The sequence below is a fragment of the Nyctibius grandis genome, chromosome 2, assembly GCF_013368605.1.
Source record: "Nyctibius grandis isolate bNycGra1 chromosome 2, bNycGra1.pri, whole genome shotgun sequence".
NCBI classification, from domain to species: domain Eukaryota; kingdom Metazoa; phylum Chordata; class Aves; order Nyctibiiformes; family Nyctibiidae; genus Nyctibius; species Nyctibius grandis.
In genome coordinates this window covers 54676770-54692833 of record NC_090659.1, presented here as the reverse complement: position 1 = coordinate 54692833, position 16064 = coordinate 54676770, and the positions used below count along the sequence as shown (strand labels likewise).

The following is a 16064-nucleotide window of genomic DNA, read 5'->3' as shown; positions in this document are numbered from 1 at the left end:
TCCTCCAGTCCTCAGGCACCTCTCCCGTTGCCCACGACTTAGCAAAGATGATGGAGAGTGGCCTAGCAATGACTTCCGCCAGCTCCCTCAGCACCCACGGGTGCATCCCATCAGGGCTCATGGATTTATGGATGTCCAGATTGCTTAATTGGTCCCTGACCCAGCCCTCATCTACCAAGACAGATTCCTCCTCTATCCTGACTTCTTCTGGGGCCGCAGGGGTCCGGGGCTCCTCAGGACAGCCTCCAGCAGTATAGACAGAGGCAAAGAAGGCATTCAGTAACTCCGCCTTCTTTTTATCCTCTGTCTCCAGGGCCCCCACCTCATTCATCAGTGGGCCTACATTGCCTCTAGTGTTGGCTTTACCTGCAATGTATTTGAAGAAGCCCTTTCTGTTGTCCTTGACCTCTCTTGCAAGGTTTAATTCCAAGGAGGCCTTAGCTTTCCTAGTTGCCTCCCTACATCCTCTGACAACAGACAAATTCAGACTTGATTTTTTTTTTTGGTAGCTTTTGAAAGATGTATTAGGGAATTATTAAAATCTGTCACCTTTTCAAAATCAGTGAAGGGATAATTAAATTTTGAATGTTTTAACTATGAATTTTCTGGCCTCGACATACATGAAAGGCCTTTCAGTGTAATTTTAAATTTGAACTTTCAGAATTACAATGATCCCTAATCAGCATTACTCATATCCCTCTGATGTCATCAAGGCTCAATTTACAAAGTATATAAGCTGCTGACTTGACCCTCTGTCATGTATCATAACCTTAACAATTACATACAATAATAACTTTAGATTATTTAGGTTGTAATAAGATCAGCAGAGCAGAAATACATTAAAATGGGATTTCAACCAATAAAGAACCTATGTTATTATTCAATTAAAAGCAGAACAAAACTGACCAATGCAAAGATCCCATTTTAAATTAGCTTTAAAATCAAATTAATGACCAAATTTGCAATTCAAAAGAATCCTTTTATCTTGTAGTGCTGTACAATGGAAGAGGATTGCATATGAGGAACACATGAAAAGTCAAATTGAAGCCTGAAATATTTACTTGCTTGTCCACTAATTAAAAAACCCTGGATAATACAAATCACAGCTGTTAATTTTCAGTGTAAATGTCACTGCATTTCAGTAACAGACTGATCCTCACAAGCAACAAGCTTATCAGATGGTAACTCCAAAGCATTGCTTGCTTCTTTAAGGGTGAAAAGCCCTTTACTACAGATAGGGAAGCTATTAACTGTCATGCTTGCTTACGCAAGCATTGGGTATTAGAAAGCCTGCCGGACTAAATACCACTTACCGAAGATTCACTATCTCTAACAAGGAAGTCTCCTTCCACTCCCCTTTCGTTCAGGGCACATTCTGCTTGGTGTCGGGTAACATTCCCGTAATACCACTCTCTTCCAGCAAACCGTCCAGTAGAAGATGGTCCCGTGTAGCTTATCTGAGGTGGATGGGAAGTGTTAATGGTAGGACCATCGCTAATGATTACTACATAGTTTTTAGGAACGAGACCAATTTGCCCTCTGGAATTTTTACATTTCCACCATTCTGGGTCATTTTCTGGCTTTTCAATGACTTCCATCGTTTCCCCTTTTTCAAAATTGAGCTCTTCTTCTGTGACGGAGCTGAATGGATACAGTGTCTGAACAACGTGGAGTACTTTGGTGCCCTGGCCGTTACTCATGGAAGCGCCTTTCCTTAAGCTGAGAAAGCTGGGTGAATCTGCAGTTGCCTCCTCAACCTCCTCTACCACATAGTTCGAAGGAAACCAGCCAATCTGTCCATTGTAGCTACCTCTCCACCAGCCGTCGCTGCACTTCTCCATGACAATCACTCGGGATCCTTTAACGAGGGACAGTTCATCCTCCCTCTCCGCAACATAGGCAAATTTCACGTAGGCTGGAATGTTAAGATCGTAAATCCGGTCGGCGCTGCTGCCGTTGGACGGGTATTCTGCGTCCGTGCTAGGAGTAGGTGAGGCGTCTCTTGCACTTGTCTTTCTCTTGGTTTTTCCCAAACCTGTTAAAGAGAGAAATGTAAAGCGGTCACTGGGAATGCTTGTCCTCAGACTGGAAACGCTGGATTTGGTGACATGCTCCTCCATCACTAAATGGAGATCTCTTCTGTAACGCTACATAGTCAGGAAACCGTAACATCTTTAAGAGATAATCTTTAAACATCCAGCTGATGCACCATTAGGTAAGGAGCAATTTGCATTATAATGGCTCTCTTCCCTTCCCAGAAGTACCAGAGTTTTAACACACTTAAAAGCAGTGGTTTCTTTACTACAAGAAGAGCTAATCACTGGGAACAGTTGCACAGCTTGCTGTTATGTCTCTTAAAAATCCAGCCAAATGATCATGCCTTTTAATTTAAGTGATGACTTCAATTTGGCTCAAGCAAAACATGAAAGAAAATCTACAAAACTAAACCAGCACAGCAATAAAAGCTTAAGTTTCTCTGCAGATTATGTTTTGCTCTCTTCATTCTTCAGTCAGTCCCCAGGCAGCTACAGCTGCAACTCCTTCCAACTGCAATCACCCTTTTGAAATACACCTCTTTCATCTACGTTTCGTCACACACTATAAAAGCGTAAACCTGACAGTGAGGAAGACCATTTGCATACATTCCCCTATAATCTCTAAATTCTGATGTACTGCCATGGCTTTAATTACAGAATGAAATACAATGTACAGAAGAAACAACAATAACATTAAATACCTAACTTTTTTTTTCTTAATTAGAGGAACCATGCTAATATCTGCTTAAATATGGAAGAAAAACTGCATGACACACGTGGTGTACTTTGCAAATGTTTGCAGCAAGGACTGCTTAAGCTTACATATAAACAGAAGGATAAAGTGAACAAGTAGCCCTCTCTTGTGAAATTCACTTATAAAAGTTCCGAAGAGAAAACAAAAGATGAAGTCTCAGTATAGCACAAACCAAGCAACACCCAAAATGTCATGTAGGGGACAGAAAGCAAAAACCAACACAAAAATAGGAACTTCTGTACTTTTATTCATGCTCCCAGAGCACTGCTAGCAGGCAAGAGATTCACTTGAGACACAATGACTACACGCTGATTATGGCAGATTGAATGGGGAAAAAAAAAAATAGAGCTTTGCTTTTGTTCCTTCAAGTAATCTGATAGAAGGAGATGCATGCTATTTCATTTTTAGCAATTCAGGACTATTTAATCTGGCCACTCCACTGCTGACAACTGTGTTCATTTTTTTAATATATACACATATATATGTACATGCATATACAATGAATATCTTCAGCAAAGCTGCTTGTTCAGAGCAAAATAACCTGGTTTATTTCACAGGGTCAGCTGTACAGCACAGACAAACAGCGCACGCAGGGATTGCTAACTACAAGGGTTAAATACATTAATTAACACAGTCTTAAGGTCTCAGAAGACAGCAGAAAATTCCGATGATCCTAAAGTGTTTCCTGACCTTCCCCGGCAGCTCCTTGCTTCCTGCAGGAGCCTGCTTACATCCTCATGTCATTCTAACTACATCATTTCAGCCGAGAGCCGGCGGCTGCACTTTCAGGCAAAATGAGGGAGCAGCTTATTGTACTAGAGGAGACAATGGCAGGAAAAGAGTGTCCAAGCAAGCACTAATCAGAAGATGGCCAGGCTCTGATCTCTGCCAAGACTGGAAATTTTCATCAGTTTAGAGATCATTTTCAACTAAAAGACAAGGATGTATCAGCACTAAGGAGCATTAAATTAGGGTGATATAAACAAACACAACTTAAGAGTCATTCTGTTAGGAAAGGGAGGAAATTACTTGTTATAACTTCATGGAAAACAAGCAACTGTATTTCAATAGATTCACTCTACATAAAGCCCTACACCGAGACTGAACCTTCCAGATTAAAAGCTTAGGTTTTGATGTGCTTTGTTAATGGAGATATGCAGCACCACTTCTTGGAATTACAGCAGAAGAACTAATAAAATAAAAAAAAAAAAACAGAAGATGATGAAGTAGCTGGCCAGGAGAAAACTAGTTGAAAACCAGAGCACAGACATAATTGTGAGATATGGGGATGTAGTGTGATAAAAGAATGCCATAAACTGAAGTATCTAGAGAAAAAATTGTTGACAAACAGGTGAAAGAAACAAATTTCTCAAAAAAGAAAATCTGAAGTCTGATAAAGGTCTCTAAACATTTAGCAAAAGGTTATCATCCAAGCACTTTCTTTCACTTAGAGTTTCGTAAGTTGCATCTTATTCCACAAACCTTCCAATGCTGTGTTTTAAATGTTCCTTTCTACACAAACCATAACAACATAGGAAAAAAAAAATCAGAAACCTCACTTTTTTTCTTTATCAATAAAGGCAGTCGGAGCTCTTCAGTTTAAGCTTAACATTTAATGTCACCAAACTTTTTAAGGCTGATAGCATGGTAACGATTAGCCTTTTGCAATAACAGTCATGTGCACCAAAGACTGCCATCAGCTGGTTTGACCAAGGTAAGCAACTATGCAGAGACCCATCTGCAGCCAAGCACAGTGAAGGGCATGCACGACATCAGCTAACACTCATTTTTTCTGTGAGGTTACAACATTCATAACTGCGTCTATGACAGAAGAGGAAACAAGTTGTTCCATGAGCAGAACGAAGGAAATCTGTTCCTGTTTTTCTCCTTGTACCTCCTGCCGCACTGCTTCTCCTCTGTCTCCCCCATCTTCTGCAGGATCCACAATAAGCCCCCTTACCATATGACTGCCTTTGCATCCCCAGGTCCTTCTCATACCTCCAACTCCCCAGTGCCATCTCCAAACTGCCCTCAAAGTATACTCCGTCTCCCCTCGTATTGCCCTCCCTACCTTTGTTGGGCTGGCCAGCCAAGCACGGTGCCCGGCACCCCGCTGCCTTTCAGCCCTGCCTGAACTGAGAAAAGAGCTGGGATTGCTCTGGCTTCACCTCCAGTAAGGGACACCAGCAATGACCCTCCCAGGCACCGAGTTGGAGAAAACTAGTTAGTTTATCTCTGCTAGTCTGTCAAGTTTGCTTAAAATTGGCTGAATTATCAAGGGTGGACAGATGGACGGATGATGACAGCTGACTGTGACAGCATGACTAGTGTAAGCTTCATTTCCTTAGGAAACAAGTCTAAAAATATACTTTAGTAGGATGGCTGGGCATTGCTAAGCAAGAATAAAGTTAGGACAATTATAAACTTCGTACGGATCTATGACAAAAATCACAACTCCATTAAAAAAGAAGTGTAATATACATAAGTCATCTCTGGAAGAGTAAACACTGCCATTACTCACTACTAATAGAAATATTCACTTACTACTATTTGTAAGTGTATCCCTATTCTTATGTCCGAATGAAATGAAACCCATGTAAGGAATTTCATGGAAAAGAAAACATTCAAGCACTTTGGGAGTCACAATTGAAAGAGTCAAATATACTTGTGATTGCAGTCAAAATTCTGGCTTTTTTATTGTCTTTGTTTTAATAAAAACTTACCTACTAGTGAAATACAACTGTATTTTGCCATTCTGACTCACAGGTTACAGTTCACCTGAAGTCATAATCATTTGTAATACAACTAGTTGTTGTAAGGAGAAATCTAAAGCAATGGATTAGCTTTCAAGTGAGGGGAAAAGAGTGAGAGCAAAAGCATTTCTAAGTAGCAGAAAGCCTAATTTACGTTATGGCGTCTCGTAGGAAATAACACTGTTCACAATCTACAGCTGACCCACACTGAACTAGTTCATTTTCATTCTTACAAACAAGTTGCCAAGTAATGCAAGTAGGTTTAATTTTTAGGTGGATATATTGCCAAGATAAAAAGAAATGGTTAGCAGCATTTCCAGAGAAGGGATCCACTGCAAATCCTCTTTCTCTCTGCAGTGAAAGAAATCCTCTGGCCCCAAGGTTAGTCCTAGGGAGACTCAGAAACGTGCCTCCTGCGTTACTTCGTGCCCTCTTCCGTTCCTCACTCAGCTGTGGCTCTAAAGAATAGCTTGTTTTGAGAGCAGCAGTCTGAAGGAAGACCAGTTTCCTATGAATTTGCTTCCTGTCTCTTAAGTGCCCATTGTGCAAACTCCAGCTTTGCACCCTTTCATTACCAGCTTGTCCCCATGACGGCCTTCGCATTGTACCCATAGGTGCTCCAGCTCGCACCTCCAATGCCCTTTCCCTGCAGCACTTCCAGCCTTCCCACATTGTGCTCCTTAAGCTCCCCCAGGAAATGTCTTGAGCTCCCTCAAACCTCAAAGTGGTGGAATTTCCTTCTGGTCACTACCCTTTGGCCTGATGCTGTCACAGTGCCAGTTCCCCTACTCTTACCTATGTCTTCTGCCATACTGGCCACACTCCTGGCCCAGAGCTTGGCTGCCTGTCAGACAGCACAGATGCCCCGACTGCCCAGCCTTCTGCTACAACTGAAAGAAGGATATCTCTCTCTCCTTTTACCTTCAGTGAAGGCACTGAAACAACGCTGCGTAGCTACGATCTTTACCAAAATTGATGCTTAGGATAAACAAGTTTAATTATCTTTAAAACTTTATCCTAATACATACTTTATCAAATACATACATAACACTTGTATAGAAAGGGATTTTTTTGCCACTAGTAAAAATTCATATTCCATTTGCTAATTATGGTTTATATTACATACTACCTTTACTACAAAAAGCCCATTTACAGATATCTTTTCCTAATTTTAGAAAGACTTATCTGATGAGTCTTTCCTTGCTCCTGTGAGCTGGTGTCCTGGCCTGAAACTGATGAGTGACCACATTTTGTATTTAAACTGCTTTAGCTCATCCCCAGAGGTAAAAGAACAGATTCACTGACATGGCTGTATAATGCATCTCCACGGGCTTATCCATACTCATATTTATTTTATTAAGTTCTATTTAAGAATAACATGCATTAAACACTGAAGATATTTGCAGTCACATTGTCTAGCATCACCCTCGCAGGACTGCTCCCTAAATTTATTACATCTCCTATGTAGCTTAACTTTAAATAGAGTAAATACAGTTGCATTTCTTTTCCAAAGGAATTTTAAGTTTATTTGATACCGCAGATTACTGACTTTTCCATTCTCCCATCTTCTATATATAAAAAAAGGTCAGTCAATACCCAAAGCCAATTTCTGAAAAACAGTTGGCAAGTGAAACTAGTGTCATCTGAATTCTCCCAACCTATATTTTCCAAAACCTTCTCTGATTTTAATACATAAATCATGAGCAAAAATATTTTCTGTAGCTTATCTGCACATCAAATCAAATTCACAGGACAAAAAAAAGGCCCCTCAGAAAAAAAAAGTGCAATACAAGCAAACTGTATTGCTTTGAGAAATCATAAAGGCAACACTAAACAATTTCCAAAACAGAATTCCTCAATCCAGAACTCAATGAAAGAGACCATGCCACTAAATATGCCAGATACAACTGCTTAAGAAGCTTCCAAAAACTTCTTATTAAAATATCGAGAGCAATTAAGGAAGGACACCCCCACACACCAGTAAGTGACCTTTAAACTACAAAAAACACTGCAAAATCAACAACAAAAGTGTCTCAATACAACTGAGTTCTTGGAAACGACTTCCTCTTTAAGGGGCTACATTTCTACTAAATTATGTCCTTCAAACATCCTGTATCAGTTTTGGTGTAGCTAGTTTTAAAACTAAATATACAGCTGGAAAGATAACAAATGCTGCTGAGTAATGCTGTTACCTTGCCTCTCTCCATGGCAATCAACTTTTTATATATTTTCTTTTATTGTTATCTTTACATATCTTAATAGATTCTTTTTCATAACAAGTCAGAACTGATTTTGGTATGATGTATAAACCTTTTATGCTTGAAATTAATTTTCCATCAGTTATTATACAGTATTAGAAAGCTGTAAATCAGCAAAAAATTAACTCAAGTATGACAAGGGTCATCAAATAGATATCTTGAATTAATAGTACACCAAATACTGCCAGCTACTGTCTTTCATAGTCTGTTTACAAATACAACAAGCTTTTTCTCAATTAAAAAACTAAATTATGCTGTATCACCTAGTTAAAACACAGGAACTGATACTAGAGCTGAATTAAAAGCACACTTATCAAAAACAAAAGTGTGTAAAAACCTCTATATTTCATTTTTATCTCTCTAAACTAAATTTTGTAGATGTTTTTATTTTTTAAATCCTCCAGAAACAGAACCGTGATGGTCTGCCCACTTGGAAAGGCAAGCAGGGTTAGTGAGGATCCCAGCCTTCCTACCACCTGGCTCCCCACCAGCCCCCAAGCTGCCCAAACTAGCCATGCCTTCCCCAAAAAGATTTGCTCTGCAATCAGGTTAGTACTCAAAAATCAACCCATGACGCACGGTTCTGCCAAAAGCTGACTAACTGGCATGATTTTAGCGAGATGAATGCAATGCTGGGCTGATTTTGATGGGTCAGCAGGAACACTGCCCTGCTGCAGGAGAACCGGGCTGGGGCGCTGGGGTTATGGTTTGTGGGGCTGAGCACCTCCCTCCTTGCATGTGGTGACACCCTTGTCCAGCTTCCCAGCTTGCCCTCGATGGCAATGCCTTTTAGCACGATGCTCAACTTCAGCACTTCGGTTTGCAGCTACTCGGTATCAAACTGACTAATATATAAAAAACAAAGGTATTGAAAAGAGGAGGAAAAAGAGAAAATTGTGGGAGATGGTTCCTTCAGCTTCTGCCTTAAATGTTATCCATGCTGCCACAGCTCTCACGCAGGCTCTCAAAGCATGGGGTTTAAACATAACACAAATGAGTATTTGAAAATTAATTTATGGGAAAAAATATTTTTTAAAAGGATCTTTCATTGGCATTACAAATTACCCAGTAACTGAAATTTCTTTACATTACTGGTTATTCTTCTCTGAATTTAAAAAAAAAAAAAACAAAGCAGTTATTTGTAAAATTTTTCATACAAATTTTAATGCATCTCAATTTGTGTACCCTCCTTTCTAGAGTAAAATGCTCTACCAGCACTACTTGCTTTATGCTTAAAAAAGAATCATCATAGAAGCCACCACAAAGAACATAAGTACAGTATGTTTTTTATGAAAATATTGTCATTTTAATCACATTTTTAAAATAATGTTTTTCTTCTTTAAAAATAAACCCATTATAATTCAAAGTGAAACAAGGCACTCCAAAGCTGAAAAATTCAACATTACTATAATCTATTAAGACAACTTCCATTAAACAGCTGAAACATTCCAGCAAAACAAGTTTGAGGCTGATAAATTTAAGGAAGTCAAACAAATGAACTAGAACTCCCAGTATAAATACCTAGAGCAAGAGCTTGTTCAAATACTGAATGATAATAGTCATCTCTGAAAGAGTTAGAAAAAATATTTTTAAAATCATTTCTATTAAGTTTAGTGACTTATATAAAAAGTTAAGAAATCAGTTCCAGCTGAGATGGAAATATGTTTTAGTTCCCTCACATATAAAACCAAATTTTACAGAACAGCTCTCCTAGTCCTAAAAATCCTCAAAGACAAGGTAACCAGAAATTCTCATTCAATTTACTAATCAAATGTTTTGTGTTAGATGCAGCAGAAACAAGCAAGTTTATAAAAACCTGTTTTTATTTAGAAGTAGCATTTATTCAAAATTTTAGCCAATTTTTATTTAAGATACTTAAAATCATGATTTTTCTTGTGCATTTCAATAGAACTGCAATTCTATCTGGCTTCACACATATGCAGTAAAAAAAATGATCTTTTTCTGTTTACCAAATAAGTTATTCATCTCCTAATACTAAGGCTCTGAATTATATTGCATATTAATACTTAGTTAATAAGTATGCAAAGTGTACAGTGTCTTTTAAAACAAAAAGAACTGTATTAAGAAAGAAGTAATTAACTTTTCAGGAAAATTCTTAAGAAAAAACATAAAACGCTATAAATTAATTCATTCATTCACCCAATACAGAGATAAACACTTAACTTCTTGACAGCTGGAATGTCCAGATCAGACATTCATTTAGCTTTATGTTATTTATTATTTTTATAATTTTAAATTAACTTGACTTTGCTTCATTATTAAAAAGGAATTCAGTGGTCTGAAGTGTCTTCTGTTACATAGAAAGAACACTGAAGCATTTCTGCACATTTTCAGTCTGCAGCCTCCCACCTCTTCTTCCCCGCCTCCACCTACACGTCCAGTTTCCAAGCAAACATTCAAAGGCCAAGATCCATATGGGATAGTCAGTATTGTAGAAGCAATTTCTCCATCAACAGCACTCTTTAAAGGACACCGCTATAAATTCCAGAAATCTTCAACTGCGTTCGTGATACAGAAATGAAGCTTTACAGCTCTATTAATGACTTTTTGTACTTTCTTTAAGAAGCTCAATATCAAAAAAAGCCATACTAGAACAAATCAGAAAATGGAAACTCTTCTTTAAATGTCAAAGTTAAATTCTGACATTTCGACAACCAGGCTGCTTTATCACTATGTTTTTCAAATACAGGAAAAAGTAGTGTCAAAGTGTCCCATGCATCAAACACTATTTGGTATGGAGGCTTCCATAAAGAAATCAACTCAACAACCATATTAAAAATAACTACTGCGTTAATTCTTGTAATTTAGACTGTGTTAAACATGCCTATCTGTTACCAGGAAAGGTACATTCAAATTCCAGTACCAGATAACGAGTTTCCTGCACCCAGACCATTTTAGAGCAAGAGGTTAAAATGAAAGATATACTACAGGGGCGTATGTGGACCAGGTTTTCCAAAGACGTCTAACACACGATCCCAAAGGCTTCCATCAACCACCTTGTGTATGTTTTTACCCCAATGGAAAAGTGAAGTAGATGAAGTCTTACTAGGCATATTTAAAATGGCCTTGGGATTTTAAATCCTCTATGGAATAGGAAAATGTCTGTCTCGGTCTCAAACAGAAGGCATATAAAATGAATGGGGTTTCTCAAGATCCATGGTTGCAATTTCTGTCTACAAATTTAAATTGAAGACAGCTTGCTTTAAATACACAGTCTTTGCTTTCAAATAGGGATAAAGATATTTCCACCTACTTTGTAATTGTTGTAGAATAATTTTAGTTAATTGAATTCTTTTAACTGTATTCTGTTGTCTGAATAGTCTTGCTTAGCATCGGTAGTTAAAGTTGCTGAAGCCCTGGCTGCAACTGTTGTGAACTTTTGAACCTATCTTGAACTGTTGCTTAGACATGTGAAGGAAGGCCCTGAGACCAGTGCGAACTGGAAGATAGGGAGGCTACAGCTGTCAGAAGAAGCTGTAACTCAGCAGAAGCTGTAACTCTTGCAGATAAGTTGTTTCACATCCTGCTTGGAGACCAAGAATCCAATAAGGAACAAAAGGACGCCAGACCGTTAATTACCATTGGACCAAGAGGCGCATCCAGGGTGTGTGAACAGCGTGTGAAGCGCGGGTGCACAGGTTGTAAGAGTATAAATGCCCAGGGATTTTTTTTTGTTCCAGGTCTCTCCCCGGAGGCACGCAGCTCGAGCTGCTCCTACGGCCGCACCATTCAATTAAATTATTTTCCTGGAAATTGGTGCCTGAGACTGCTGCGGGAAACCTACCGCAAAGAAATTTCTTTAACAGTAATCTTCTTAATGATACTCTCTTGATTTTGTAGGATGCCCTGATAAAAAAAAATAACCAGGACTACCTTAAACCTAAGGCAGCCCTATCATTCTAAGAACAGATTTATAAGGTATGGGGAGAAGGCACAGTAGCCCTGTAGGACTTCCCAGTGCTTTCTGTTCCCTTGATGCAGAGAAGGAAAGGTACACTGTTTCGCCTCTCCTTCACAAACCCTAACAGAATATTGACAAAGAAATCCCTAATATGCATGAGGTGCTCCAAACCATCTACCCCAATGCATGCTCTCATCCTTCAGTAAGTATAAAACAGCTTATGTTCCCCCTTCTCCTACAGCATTTGATGGAAAGATGATTTATATTTAGCTACCTTGCATTTATATGAAGTAAAAGAGGTGCATGGGACAGCTCAAGATACAAATCCAACCTGCTAACAGAAACCCATTCAATTTTTTATTTTTTTAAAGATAAATAATACAGCAAGTACAAAGTAGACTACTCTGAATGTAAGACGATGATCCTCCAATTTAAAGACCCTTCTAGACTATTCTGGATATAGTACTAACTTGTTTTTTTCACTTCTTGTTTGCTCAAATTTGCTCTCAATTCTGTACATGAAAATGAAAGGCTTAATAGGTGTTACAAAACCAGATTGAAGTTCAGATCATCAAGGCCAAACCTGAACAGATACATTAGAAAGCAGTAATTATACAGCCCCTCCACTCAAAGAAATGCAGTAGAAGACGATGCAAACCATCTAAAGGGCAATCTCTCAGCATCAAAAAGCTGAAGATAGTCCCCCCTGAATATAACATGGTCAGCTACTCTTTGAGGTTACAGCATTTTATTCGAGTTGGCACATACCAAGCATGATGTAAAGCCTTAGTAATTCTACCGTAAGGTCAGAATGACAATGCTGTACTATACTATACTATACTAATGTTTTCAAACATTACACACCACGTTACAAGAAAATCCAAGGTGTTTATTACTTTTTTCTTTGGAAACCTCAGAATTCCTTAGAAGCCTGTCATAGATACTGCAATTTTATTCAAAGGTCCTTTTAGGAAAGGAAAGCAAAGTAAATATCACCTTTCTTTACTAACTTCCTCTCTGAATGGCAATGCCCACAGCTTCATTAATCAAGGGCTCTCAGATTATTTGCAACTACATATGCAAAACCAGACCTTCCCATCACTGGAGGGGAAGCAACAGGGGAAAATGGCTTGCTTAACAAAACAGCCTTTCTCCTCTTAGGTTTGGCCCTCACAGCCAAAACACAAAACCCTACAACTCACACACAAACTGACACCATTTATTTGGTAGATTAAAACTCAATAATGAATTAGTAAGTAATACAGTAATAAATTTAGCTCCTGTTCTGGAGAACAACTTCCTGAACGAACAACTGAAAAAATAATCTTACAGGTTTGTAAATTGGTGGAGCCCATGTACAAGAACAACGGCATTTTCACTACATCAAAATACATTTTCCCTTTCTTTTTTCTTTCACTTTGCATTTTCTTTCATTCACAAGGTCCTAAAGACTGTTAAACATGGCAATGATTGCATATAGTTTAGACGGTCTACAGCCAAAGTGCTAAATCAATTTTCTGGTGCAAAATACAGCTACAAATAGTCACCTAGTAGAAGTAGCACCCCTGAATGTCCACCTGGCCAGCCTGACCACCCATTCACATTAAGAGCGGTGTCTATCCAAATCTGTTTGCTGAGACCACAAAAACTACTTGTCAGTAAACAATCGTGTTTACCATTGAAGTGACTCTCAAAGGAAGCCATCTCTGCCACTGGAACCCTCCTCCTTCAAAACAACAGGGGTGGGCGTTTTCTCTCACATAGCCGGTTTATGCTGGGTGTCTGCATACATTGCACGCATCTCAATTCCTGCTTTACGGATGCACTCCACAAAACATTTTTGTGACTCAGAAAAAGGAAGGAAGTCTTTTCTTGTACATTCTAAGACAAAGCCCATTTTTTTTTTGGCATGAATGCTGATTTAGAAATTTTGTTTGCATGGTATGAAACATGTCACAGAATGGCCACCTATTGTTCAGGCCTTCAAAAAACCTGAGAAACAGAAAGCAATGGAACCCGAGTGGGACCACGCAGAGAAAAAGAAACAAATTAATACTCAAAAAAACCCTGGAAGATTAAATGTTAAGGTAGCCAAAAGCCTATTAAAAAAAAAAAAAAAAGAGGGAGATCCAGTAATATTGAAAGAATTATTCAGGGATGCATATTGGAGAAAATACATCTAAATGTGAAGAATTCCCTGATGATGCTAAGACAGTAGAAAGAGCAGCTGCTGTCCCTTCAATACAGAAAAATCACTTGTCCTTTGAGTCACTGGAATTCTTTGGAAAATGGTGTCCCCGAGAGTACATACACAGGCTATTGATTTTTGATGGCCATCTTAGTTTGGTCTTTAGAAGGGTGACCCAGCTATACACACCAAACAAGGTATACGCAAGACCACAAAATCAGCTACTGTCGACTGTTTCTTCTCTGCTACCACCTTCATGCACTAGCACGTGAAGGAGAGCACAGGACACAGAGCGCACAGAGACCACATTTTCTCAAGAACTGTGGTCACTGTATCACCCCATAAGCACGTGCTTATGGGAAGGGTCCAGCCCAGGCAGCAGGGTGCAATGCGGTGACCCACTCTGCAGCTCCAGTTCTGCTGCTTCAGCGGACTTTGGTCCTCCCAGTAACCTGAGGGAAAGGAGGACAGAAGGGAACACAATGCCAGAAATTCAGTGCAAGACTATTTGGAAAAAAACGCACTCTATTTTCACTGCCTCAGAAGAAGAGACATAATTAGCAGATTGCTTAAAGGATTTTATTTTATGAAAAAAATGAAACATCAAAAGAGTTGAGGATTCAGACACAAACTTTTAATGGTAAGAGAGCAAAAGGCTCTGCCTCCACATCTGGAACAGGGTATAGGAAGAGCTACCAGCAATGGGGTGACTCTCTTTAACAAGGAACGATGAAACTACCCTGGGAGCTATTTTTTGGGCTTGTTCTAAGGCCAAACACGATTATGTGTTGAAACATAACTGGCTCAGAGAGGGGCAAAACCAAGGGTCCTCAAAGGTGACAGCTGAGGGAAGTAATGCCACCAACAACACCAGTACACGCAGCCACATTGAGTTAAGGTGATCCTTTTACCTTTTCAAAACATAGTTATGACTAAAATAAGGCTCGTGCTGCTATCTGTAAATGTCAAATTGTACCTCCAAGCACACACACACTGAATGGGGAGGGGGGAAAGAAGCACCTGTTACATAAAACTTCTAATGCAATACTAAGAACAAATTTATTCACTCAATGTGGACTAAATCAGCAAGATTTCTTTATGCCTTCAGCCTTACATTTTACTGCAACCATCATATTAGAAAAATCTGCTGAAAGGTAGGACACAACATGGTTTCCGTTATATGTTTGTTTCAAACTCTTGAAGCAGCAAATCCTTTAAATAATCCACCCCAATAAACAATCCATGTAAGACAAACTTTCAGCAGAATATAATACATGCAATTGTAAACTGAAAAAAGAGCAAACTTCTGCTCCTATCACCAGCTAGCACTGGAGCTCGGGGCCACTGCAACAAGCTGCGGGTTCTGCTTTCACTGCTGCTTTTGGCTTTTCACTTTGGATCAGATAAAGGGCCTGATGCATACATCTGGCAGAGAAAATCTTTTATCAAGCAGTAAAAGAAGCATTACTCTGTGCCTTGAGTTCTCCAGAATATTTACCAATTTTCTTTGCTTTCAAGTCTTTTTGCTGCAGGTAACAAAAAAGCTGAAGTTTGTGTTTTATTTTGGTTTTGTGTGTTTTTTGTTTTTTTTTCTTTTTTGTTTGTTTGTTTTTGGGTTTTTTTGGGTTTTTTTGGGTTTTTTTGCATTAGTCTGCTCTGCAATTTCAGATTTTTTTTTCCTTCTTAAGCACATGTTCCTTTAGAAATTATAATACCGTATTTTTTGGAAAGTCTGATTTTAGTTCCACAAAGCAAAGACTTCAATTCCTTTAATGCGACTTTCACTGGACATGTTGATATGAATAAAGTTGTTTACATTTTTACAGGTGTATAGGTCCATAACCATAAATTTCTGAGTTTGTTTTTCATTCTGGATAGCTATTTTAACATGCAGAATAGTAACGCTAATTCAAAATGAATATATATTCTTCTGCTACTACGTATATATCAAATTGATAGTGAGACAGCAGAGCCTACTGTGTCAGCAATATCTTCTTGTATCATTTTCCATATGCAGAGCTACTACTATTGAATGTCTCTAGATCTTCAAAGATCATAAATGAACTGAAAATAGGCACTTAAGCTAAGTCTAGGTTTTGATGATGATCATGAGGCAGGTGTGCTTCCAGAAAGTAGCAAAGCATTTGAATTCC

At 38.8% G+C, this 16064-nt stretch overlaps 1 protein-coding gene across 2 annotated transcripts in view; it reads right to left on the bottom strand.

Moving 5' to 3' along the window:
* NCK2 (NCK adaptor protein 2) overlaps positions 1–16064 on the bottom strand; it is a 93694-nt gene that overhangs the window by 11851 nt on the left and 65779 nt on the right. For both annotated transcript variants that reach the window (XM_068423465.1, XM_068423472.1), the window contains one exon: positions 1314–2035. In XM_068423465.1, the coding sequence (XP_068279566.1) occupies positions 1314–2035 (722 nt within the window). The remainder of the gene's footprint in view (positions 1–1313; positions 2036–16064) is intronic.